Source organism: Electrona antarctica (genome assembly GCF_951216825.1).
Source record: "Electrona antarctica genome assembly, chromosome: 9".
In the NCBI taxonomy this organism is placed as follows: domain Eukaryota; kingdom Metazoa; phylum Chordata; class Actinopteri; order Myctophiformes; family Myctophidae; genus Electrona; species Electrona antarctica.
Window position 1 is genome coordinate 36964965 of NC_136790.1, and position 11535 is coordinate 36976499.

The following is an 11535-nucleotide window of genomic DNA, read 5'->3' on the forward strand; positions in this document are numbered from 1 at the left end:
GCAATGCATTGAATGTCCTTCTAATCCAATGCAAGAAAGGGCCATGATTTTTCCATTCCTTTTTCCTTTCCTTTCCTTTCCTTTCCTTTCCTTTCCTTTCCTTTTCTTTTCTTTTCTTTTCTTTGTGAGAAATCCCTTTAATACTTAATTCCTGAGGTTAATATTAGCATCAAAACAATATTTTAAATGTTTTTTATTAGCACAATGTATTTCAGTTGTACATTCCATAGGGCTGGACTACAAATGGACAAATCAACTTGCGATAGGCATTGTACCCTTAACTAAAAGGGGACCCCCTGGAACGCCCTCAACTTTGAAAACCAATGTATTAGGCCACAACTATAGAGCCCACATTTGATACCATGCTTTATCTCTGGGACTCCCACACACACTGCAAATGTGATTTACCGAGAGTGCACAAATGGAACCAAGAGGACCCATAAGGGTCAACTTGGTTTCATTTCCTTGAAATTAGAACCAGTGGAACATTGGACTATTAATGAGTTTGTTCTCTCCTGCAGGTGTGTTCCGCTGTGGTCCGGCTCCCGTCGCAGCGATCCGTGCAGGACACACCGACCAGAAATACGATATTCCGTTTGTCTTTGCTGAGGTCAACGCTGACTGCATTGACTGGCTGGTTAGTAAATGGACTACATTTATATAGGCCAGTGCTTTTCTCCTAAGCACTTTACAATGTAATTCACATTCACCCATTCACACACCCATTCACACACTGATGGCGGAGGAAACCATGCAAGGCACCAACCTGCTAGCCAGGAGGAGCCGGGAATCGAAACCTGGAACCTTCGGGTTCCAAGACTATACCTATACCCTACACCCCCTGAGCCACTGCCGCCCGCTGCTCCCAAAATACGGAATTAACTCCCTAGAACTGCAGTCCCAATCTTCCGCTGTAGTCTGAAGACTCACCTCTTCAGACTCCACCTTAGCCTGGAGCACTTGCAAAGGCTAAAAGTGTAATTTAGATAGCATAGCATGTTATGTAGACCAGTGGTTCCCACACTTTTTCATGTCAAGGACCCCCAAATTGACACTAATTTGCCCGCAGACTCCCATGTGAATTGTGAAGAGATATGCCTGCAGGGACCCCCCATCTAGGGCGGATCTAGCAGTGATTCTCAACCTGTTTCATTTCAAGGACCCCCAGTTTGACATGCATTAGTCTACGGACCCCCATTTAATGGCATTTCTATCTCTGAGACCCCAATTTATATTGTAAAATCAATGTTAATTTAACTCTGAGAGTGTACAAATAGTACCAAATGGACCCGTTTGGGTCCATTTGGTTCCATTTATAGAGTTACAGAACCATAAGGGTCCATTTGGTTCCAAACTAGTATTTAGCTGGGGACCCCCTGGAACTCCCTCAAGGACCACTGATGTAGACAGATGCCAGGTACATTACATTAAATGTACAGATTATTGATTTTCTTATATATTGGTGATAGGTTCTTGGTCTACTTATGATCCCAGATGACTATTTCTATGCATTTGATGTATTAACTAGTGCTGTCCTCGCTTGCTGTAAATCACTCTGGATTAAGAGCATCTACCTATAGCTGAAATGCCTATATTGCCTAAATTGTAAATTGAAAGGAACTGTGTTCAGGGAAGTAGTTATATCAGTGCTTCTCAAAGTGGAGCCTTGAGGGGGCTCCAGAGGGTCCCCATGCTAACACAGCATCGAAATCAAGAGCTCCGTGGGAGCTTATAGACCTGCTATTTTCCAAAAGTCTAGAAAAGGTTATAAACTTTTTAACAACACACATGTAACAACACAGATTTTGTATGGGGTCCATGCCTGGCACAAGATATTTCCAGATGGCGTATGTGGCCAAATATACTTAAATAGCAAAAATAGCCAATATTCAAGTTCATAACACGTTACATCGCGACGCGTTTTGATCTTGATGTCTCACAATCCAAATATGGATGTCTTTAACTGCAAGTGCCCAAATATGGACAATTGTACATTCTCCAAATTAACTCAAGATTAATCTACATCACTGCGAGAACTGTATAAAAGGAACGAGACAGCCCTCTTGGAACAGTAGGTTAAGCTCTGTAATCAGTCCTTTCGAGAAGGGCTTTAAGCTGAATGGCTAAACGATTAGCACGCTGTTAGCTATTATGGTGATGAGGTCGTCGGTTGAGGATGATGATAATGATGACATTGATGCTGGCCTGGGACTGGGCGTTGTCCCCGAGAAGACGAAGAATAACGCCAAGTGGGTTGATGTCACTCGTGTTTTCAAGGGGGCATGTAAGGAACTGAACCTTGGCGAGTTGCTCCATGACAAATTGTTTGGCCTGTTCGAGGCTATGTCGGCCATCGAGATGATGAATCCAAAAATGGATGCCGGAATGATCGGGAACCAGGTCAATCAGAAGGTAGTTCTGAGCTTTGAACAGGCTGTCAAGGCCGGTGCCATCAGGGTAAGGGACCTGGGCCCGCCTCAACTGATCGGCATCATGGACACATGTTTCTGTTGCTTGATCATGTGGCTGGAGGGCCACTCTCTGGCCCAGACCATATTTACCTGCATGTACGTGCACAAACCAGACTTAATAGAGGACCCAGCTCTCAAAGCCTTCACCCTGGGAATCCTCAAAGTCTGCAGCATCGTTCAAGAGAAAGTCATGAAGGCTGCTGTGTTTGAAGAGGAAGACTTCCAGGCCGTGACCTATGGCTTCAAGATGGGCGATAATGTTGCGGACCTGCGGGTTACAGGCATGCTGAAAGACGCGGAGGATGAGTTCCAGAGGCGGGTTAAGAGCACACGCTGTCGACAGGGAAAGCAGCAGCAACGAGACACAGAGGTCGAGCTGGAGCACCAGCAGTATTTGGCACTTTTCAACAGAATCAAGTTCACACGCCTGTTATTGACCGCACTTATCGCCTTTTCAAGGAAAGAGACCAGTAGCAGCTCGATGGCCGAGGCCCAGAATCTGATGGCTCAAGCGGCTGAGCTCCTACCAGCCATCCACTCCAGCATCCAACATGGTATCCAATCACAGAATGATACTAAAGGAGAAGATCAACCCATCATGATGGGCTTTGAGCCGCTGGTCAATGAGAGACTGCTGCCCCCCACCTCCCCACGCTACATCAAGATCATCAAGAGAGAGGAAATGGTGGCCTACTTCACCAAGCTCATAGAACGTATCAAGAGCGTCTGTGACGTCATCAATGCCACCAGCCTGCACGGCATACTGGACTTCTTCTGTGAGTTCAGTGCGCAATCTCCCTGTGTGCTCTCCCGATCTCTGCTTCAGACAACGTTCCTGGCAGATAATAGGAAAGTGTTTGGTACTCACCTGATGCTGAATATGATCAAGGATGCTCTCAGATACTTTGTCAACCCGCCTGTCCTCTCCTCCAAGTGCTGTCTCTTCAACAACCACCAGGCCAAGGGCTACATAGACTCATTCGTCACACACTGCTCCGTGCCGTTCTGTAGCCTCATACAGATCCACGGCCACAACCGAGCTAGGCAGAGAGACAAACTAGGACTCATCCTGGAAGAGTTTGCCGCACTGCAGGCCGAGGCAGAGAATGTGGACACTGCATTACACGACCTGCTGACCAAGCTGGAGCCTCAGAGGCAACACCTGGCCTGTCTGAGCAGCTGGACCCTCTACCACAACCTGAGAATCATGATCCAGTACCTGCTGAGCGGCTTTGAGCTGGAGCTTTACCGCGTACACGAGTACCACTACATCTACTGGTACCTGTCCGAGTCCCTCTACGGCTGGCTGATGTCCACCACAGAGAAGATTGCGGAGGAGCAGCAGAAAGGATGCAGCAGCAGCAAGAAAACCAAGAAGAAGGAGGTGTGCCCGCTCAGTAAGGAGATCACAATGTGTCAAGCCTACCAGAACATGTGTGCTGGCATGTACAAGACCATGGTAGCGTTGGACTTGGACGGGAAGGTGCATAAGCCGCAGTTTGAGCTGGACAGTGAGCAGGTTTGCTATGAGCATCGCTTCGCCCCCTTCAACAGCGTGGTCACTCCCCTGCCCGTACGCTACGGCCAGTTCAAGGAGATGTCTGATCTGAAGAAGTGCGACCCTCTGCCAGGTTCGGCTGACTTGTACCTCACAGCCAGCAAGCACTTTCAGCAGGCTAAGCTGGTCCTCGAGAACGTGGCCGGTCCAGACGCCGAGGTGAGCCGTGTCCTGAAGGTGGCCAAGCCCAACATTGTGGTGATGAAGCTGCTGGCCGGAGGACACAAGAAAGAGCCCATGGTGCTCCCACAGTTTGACTTCTCCGCTCACAAATACTTCCCTGTGGTCACAATTACATGATTCAGAAGCAGACTACTGGCAAATGAACACTCAGGATGTAACCCAGTGGTGGACAGCAACAAATTACATTTACTTTTTGAGCAGTGCTAGCAGCTCCAACACTTGACTGCATTGCATGGTCTATTGGTCTATTTCAGAATGTTTACTATGGACTATGGTTACTGTGTCATTACCTCATCTCCTTCTCTATATTATTATTAACCTCATAATCAAAGGCACCGCTCACTTCACACTGGATGTGATTCACTCCATTACATTTCAAATACAAATACCGTACCCAAATACGGTGTCTATGATGTGAACCTACTAACCTACTGAACCTACGGATTTGTTTGCTAGGGTTCAAGTGTTTATATTATCATTAGTATTATTATTACAATTACTGTATGTGTTTTTGTATACTGCTAGGTTATGGCCGATGGTTCAAAGAAGAACATCTATTCTGACACTTTGAGAGTTGGTCAAAACATCTCCACCAAGTCTGTGGGCTCCAACAAGAGGCAGAATATCACAGACAGCTACAAACAGAGAGAGGGTGAATATATGTGCACGCACGCATGCACGCACACACGCACACACACACACATTTTTGGGGAAATGTCTAAAACTCAATACAGCAATGCATTGATATTAAAAAGAACATTTGCATTTTGCTCTGACATTTGTACTTTTGAATACTTTAGTATTTTTAAAAGCAAGTTCTCCAGTACAATTTTAACCGAGCAACTTTCACTTGTTGAGTAATATTTTACCAATATTACATTTTTTATTGTAATATTGGCTAGTTGGCTAGTCAAAGAATAGCAGTAGTTAAAGCTGCACTATGTAACTTTCCTCTTCTACCAAGTGCTGGACATTGTACCATTGAGCTAATAGAGCCTGCCTGCTTGCTCAGGGATAAATTGAATCTCGACCTTCAGGTCAAAATTCTTGTCAAACCAGAAACCGGTTTGTGTCAATTAAAGGCCAGTTTTCAACTAGACACAAGATCTAAATGTCTCAATAGAAGAGCAGGGAGACAGAATGCAACCACCTCAATTGTATATCGGTAAGTTATTGTAACATACTCTACCAACCATACAGATGTACAAAGTGCAGCTTTATTACTATAATAACCCTGCCCTCTCCTAACCAGATCATTTCACTTTTACCCTCAAATGTATTTATTTTATGCACATTCTCCCCAACTCTGAACATTTCTTTCAGATTAATCTGATTTCAGATCAATTCATGATTGTATAGATTATCAAAGTCAAAGTCAAAGTCGTACGATTAGTGGTCACAGACGTTACCGCAGTGAAATTTGTTCTCCGCATTTGACCCATCTCGGAACAGTGAGCCGCAGCATGCACCGCACTCGGGAATCATTAGTTGATTTGACCCCCAATCCAACCCATTGATGCTGAGTGCCAAGCAGGGAGGCATTGGGTCCCATTTTTACAGTCTTTGGTATGACCCCGCCGGGGATCGAACCCCGACCTCCCAGTTTCAGGGCGGACACTCTAACCACAAGTCCACTGTCTGGTTTATGTGCTTTCTTGTCTGCAACCATGCATTTATTAATCATTTTCATGTAATTAACATGGATTAAAGTTAATAGTCTCGGATATTTCATAGAAGCAAAGGTTAAAACTCAATCTGTGACTTCTTCACCTGGTTGGCAGTATGTAGAACAGCAGGAACAATATTACTAAAACATCATGATTTTTTACATGTGTTGTGGGAATCAGTGCTAGTGAGGGAGGCTCCTTTTCATACTGTTTCACAAATCGCATATAGGACTTGGTCATATGAAACATTTTCAGCCGTGAGGTTTTATTTTGCTTTCATCCAGGCAAGTATAGGAAAACAAACATTTCAACCTCCCCAAACAAAATAGTGGATCTACAAACTCACAATGTGTCTAAATGTGACGCGTTGTTGTGAGCTTTTAGATCAACTATTTTTTAGTGAGAGAGTAACTTACAAAGTTACAGGCTACCATTCATTTTCAATTCAAGCAAGTGGCATGAACATACAAAGATACATCATCCAACTTTTGCAGCTGCAAAACAAAAACTGCAACAGCTACAAAGCTACACACATGTAGATTTCTATCTGTGCATATATACCCCCTATTTTCTTTTCTGAAATGACACCTGTGTGACCTCCTAACAGGTACCGACACTGAGAGAAGTGTCTTTAAACACGCCCTCACCAGAGATTACTCCATAGAAGGACGCCCCAGAAAACCAAAGGTGGAACCCGGAGATCAGCCTGGAACAAATGGAACGCATGAACCAAATGGAGCGGATGAGCCAAATGGAACAAATGCTCCCCAGAAGATTTCAATGAACATCGAGGAGGTATAGGGCAGGCTTCTTATGTATGATGGATGTACAAGCTCACAACTTGTAGTGTGTGAGCTTGTAGATCCGTTCAGTTATATTTGGGGGGAAAAAGTTTGAAAAAAAACAAAAAAACATTGTGAAATGGGCCATGAGTACTTTTACTCAATATATTTGTATGCCAATACTGTTCTTTAACGCAAGTAACATTTTGAATACAGGCCTTTTACCTGTACTGTAAGAGTATTCTATATTGTGGTGTTGGTACTATTCATACTTAGAAAGGAAAATAAAATCTGACTATGTCTTATAACATTGGTTATGCATTATTCTAGGTGTCCAAGCCCATCAACGGTCAGGACATCAGTTTGAAGCTGCAGATGAGCAGTAAGGACCAGGCAGCCAGGTGTTTCTCTGTTAACATCAGCACCCAGGTCATGAGGTACACCGGTGTACCTTCTGCTAATGTCTACTCCCAGCTGAATGATGTGACTCTACTGCCTGGACAAGGTAAACTAGTCTGTCCCAATACGGTCAATTCACTAACAAACAGCTGAGTAGAGAGGTGACACAGGCCGGACACTGCCCAGTCCACACCAATGATTAATGATTTGAAATCGCTTCTTGCAACCACTTTCGTTTCTTGGCTGAGGCTGCTGCTGCTGCATGCAGCGTGGGTAGTTTGGGTTCATAAGATGTCATTGGACAGGCTAGTGAGGCTACACAAGCGGTGTACTGTGCTCTGTACTGTACTTGGAAAAAATCGCAGAGGCCGAAACCTTGTTTGCTTTGCCACTTGTCGATCTCCAATCCTAATGTACACCCACTGTAAAATCTTCATTGTTAATTTAAACCTCTGAGAGTGTACAGTATGCCGTGTTTGGGTAGCTCAGTCGGTACTCGGTAGAGCACTCACCTTTCGACCACAAGGCCATGGCCATGGCCGACTGCCAACTCTGCGTATGAGTAGCACAGCTTGGGTGTGGCAAGTTGTGCGGTTAAGTACTGGGAACTGATAGTACTGTAGGTACAGGTGTTGCACTCCAACTCAGCAATCCATCTAGCACATTGTGAAAAGGGGATATGGACTCCTGTTCTCTGACTGAAACCCTCAATAAGCCTCTCCGACCGGTTCTTTTTTTATATAACATGTAATTTGACAGTTGTTGTGACAGATCATGTGTGGTCTTGAGTGAGAGTGCGTGATTGTACTCATTCAGGTGTGTCTCTTGCTCAGTGGGAGTTGGCAGCCCTGCAATTATTGTGCATTAGCAAACGTTCTTGCCGCACACCTGAAATAATTTCGTTTTTCTGACACACTGTGCTGCTCCATTCAGCTAAACGGATCACAGGGGATTTAAATCCTGTAATCCGTGTCAACTCTCCCAGTTCTGAGCTGGTTTGTACACTTGTATGATCGGTTTCTTATGATCGGAGTTAAGTCCAATAATACTTGTGCGAAATAAAATGAAATGAAAATGAAAGTGTTAATTGAATTGAATTGAATTGAATTGAGTCTGTCTGTCTGTCTGTCTGTCTGTCTGTCTGTCTGTCTGTCTGTCTGTCTGTCTGTCTGTCTGTCTGTCTGTCTGCCTGCCTGCCTGCCTGCCTGCCTGCCTGCCTGCCTGCAGACATGTCCGTGCCCATCCTGGTTCCAGCCTTGGCGTACAGGAGCCACATGCTGAACTGTGACAGTGTGAAGGTGTCCGTCATTGCCACGGACAAAGAACAGCCAGATGCCATCTACCTGACGGAGGTGGACATCACACTGGAAAGCCCTCCCATCTCTATTACTGTTAGTAGCCTATTACATTAGTTACTACTAAAACTGCCACTAATCAGTGGTGGTGTATACTCAAGGTTTCACATGATGAAATTTCAGAAATTGACAGAACATTTCCAAAAATATATAATATAGTGGCTCTACAAGCTCATTGTTGCTGCATGTTTGTAGCTAGCTGGGTGTAGTAGTTAGTAGTTAGTAGTTTCAGACATTAAACCAATTAAATGGCCAATACTTTCACTCTGAACTTGGTCTCCTCTTGGCTGAAAATAGCTCGCTTGTCAGCTTGTATATCTGTTATTTTTGAGGGGCGCTAGCCCCTCCTATATACAGGTTTGTTTTTCCTTAAACAAACATTAAAAACACCATTGACATGAACAGAGTTTGTTGTCCATGTTTGTTGTGTCTGAGATGTATATATAGCGCCCCTCACTTCACAGTTCACACAGGTGTGATTTTTGTCTTAAGTTCTCCTCGGAATAGGGATGCTATGGTTGGTTAATGTAAAGGAAAGACATTATCACATGAGGATTTGGCGGCCCCCTTGGTTTGATTTCTGACCTAATGGTTTGTGTGTAGGTTCCAGAGCAGGGCCAGCATCGCAGAGAGCTACCTGTGGAGATTGTGTTCAAAAACCCACTTGATGAGGTGCTGAGGAACTGCACTCTGACTATCACTGGCAGTGGACTGGTCAAATATGCCATTCAGGCCAGGTCAGTGTATGTGCAAGTGTGCATGTGATACCAATCCCCTTTGTGTGTGTGTGTGTGTGTGTGTGTGTGTGTGTGTGTGTGTGTGTGTGTGTGTGTGTGTGTGTGTGTGTGTGTGTGTGTGTGTGTGTGTGTGCGTGTGTGTGTGTGTGTGTGTGTGTGTACACAATGTATCTGCATACAGCATGTTTATGAGAATGTATTGTGTTGTTGTGTATGTTCAGATTAGCAGAGCTGGGTCCAGATCGCCAGGTGCACTTTAAGTTCTTCATCCTTCCCTACAAGTCAGGAGTGAAGACTCTGCTGGTGGACTTTGACTGTTCCAGCTTCAGAGACATCAAGGCAAGCTGCACCATCCACATTCTACCAGCCACACCCTGGGCAGGCTGGGGGATGTGATCTGCACCTTCTACCACTTACTGTACACTCTTGAGGATGCACCTTCCACCACACACACCCCTGACGATGCACCTTCCACCTTCTATGACTCACACACCTAACGATGCACATGCACCTTCCACCTTCTACACCCCTGAGGATGTGATCTGCCCTGTCCAGGTGTCCACAGTCTCCACATTCTACCACTCACCCCTGACGATGCACCTTTGTGATCTGCGTAGATTTCTATCTCTGGGACACCAATCTAAGAACATTCTTATTGTTATAATATACATGATTAGTATGGTCTAAAAATGACTAAAATGAAGGAATGTTTAAATGTTTGTTTTTTTCTTTTCTTTTTTTTTTGCATATCCAAACTAATCGCCTGATTCACTTCATTAACTTGATCACAAAATACTTACAAGCTTTCGGTGGACATTTGCTTACAAGCTTACATTGGACATTTCTATACTGACAGGTCTGCCAGTACCAATTAAAAAGTGAAGTGGGCACTCATCATACAGACATCATATATCACATTCTGTGCTCAGCCAATCAAATCATCACTATGATACACAGACACACACAGCTGGGCATAGGATGGGCTAGCACCCCTCAAAAATACACTATTCACCACCCTGAGAACTGCAATGGTGTGTCATAATAATATAGGTTGATTATTATTAAAGCTTCTTAAAACCCCATAATTTCCTAGCTTTGTGTATGTCCAGCATTTATTTGAGCCAGTACTACAAGTTAGAGTTCAACCAGCAGGTGGTGCTATACTGCCATCTTGTACAGCTTTAGCTACACTGCTACAGTGGTCTCTGATGCTTCAGATGTAGCGTTTGGGTTTCATTAAAAATTGGGTCAAATTCGTACTCTCTTGTGTCAATCATAACATTTCTAGACACTTATATAAAGGCTTCATCCATGACTCATTCATTTATGGCTTTTGTCTTTTAACTTCTTTTGGGGGCCTCCCACGCCGGGTCACAGACGAGGTCAGAGGAGAAGGATGAGGCATATAGCTCACTTCAGGGCTGGCTGGTGGCTGGCCAGTGTACCAGTGCCACTACCACTACACAGTGTCACCCAGAGTAGAGATGGTGGCGTGGCGAGCAAATTATTATTTGGGGAAAGAGGCGCACCACAGACACACACTGCGGTGCAGAGCTAACAACACTGCAGACTGGAATAGCTCAAGAAGACCCTGATGCTAGACTGTAGGCAGGAGTCTAGAATCACACTTTAATTTATAATGTGTAAAATAAAATAAAAAGAATGATTCAAGTAAATAGGGGGAAACTTCATCAAGAATCTTTGCTCTCCTTTTTCAAAAATAGAAACCCAACTGCTCTGCTCAGTCATGAAGCGAAAGCGAAATAGAACACCAACAGTCTGTCACTACTAGCTGTCAGCTACACCCTGCTACACTTGAACCACAGGAAATAGATTCATTTGGCCTTCAAAATTAGAGTTTCATAATAATAATAATTACAGGACGTGCAGATAAACAGTTAACAGATACTGTATCACTTAAATGGCAGTGTTATTTTTTATTTATTTGGTCTTAGTCTTTTGAATAACACACCATTTAGTCTTGGTCCTACTCCTATTTAGTCTTCTGAAATTATTTAGTCTTGGTCTAGTCTTAGTCGACTAAATATCAAAAACTTCGACTTAGTCTTTATAGTCTTAGTCTTAAAATGAACACTGTTAAATGGTGTTACTGGTGTCATCATATAGGCTACATGTTTCTCAGGTTGCGTTACTGATGTGGTAAAGCATAATATGTCCACCCTGTTACGCTATAGAGGAAATTGATAAATTTTCATTCTAGTAATTTCCATCTTTAGCATAAAATGTGGCCCCTGTTGTGTTCAAAATGTGTCCCCGTGTTACAGTGTAAATAATGGATATGGAAATAATTTGAATAATGTATTAAGCTGGACATTTTTTTCTGACAGCTGAACATGCCCTCTTTCAGAAACAAAAAAGAAAA

At 43.9% G+C, this 11535-nt stretch overlaps 2 protein-coding genes across 2 annotated transcripts in view; both read left to right on the forward strand.

Moving 5' to 3' along the window:
- Positions 1 to 9614, forward strand: part of tgm8 (transglutaminase 8) — a 28566-nt gene extending 18952 nt beyond the window's left edge. Inside the window, exons 9-15 of the mRNA XM_079510222.1 lie at positions 522 to 637; positions 4738 to 4864; positions 6487 to 6674; positions 6992 to 7166; positions 8288 to 8451; positions 9019 to 9152; positions 9374 to 9614. Of these exons, the coding sequence (XP_079366348.1) occupies positions 522 to 637; positions 4738 to 4864; positions 6487 to 6674; positions 6992 to 7166; positions 8288 to 8451; positions 9019 to 9152; positions 9374 to 9548 (1079 nt within the window). The 3' untranslated portion in view covers positions 9549 to 9614. The remainder of the gene's footprint in view (positions 1 to 521; positions 638 to 4737; positions 4865 to 6486; positions 6675 to 6991; positions 7167 to 8287; positions 8452 to 9018; positions 9153 to 9373) is intronic.
- Positions 2152 to 4329, forward strand: LOC306929234 (N-alpha-acetyltransferase 35, NatC auxiliary subunit-like; the record flags this gene model as incomplete). Its single annotated transcript, XM_079509676.1, has 1 exon — positions 2152 to 4329. The coding sequence occupies one exon, from the start codon at positions 2152 to 2154 to the stop codon at positions 4327 to 4329; it is 2178 nt and encodes a 725-aa protein (XP_079365802.1).
- Positions 9615 to 11535: the final 1921 nt, after the last annotated feature.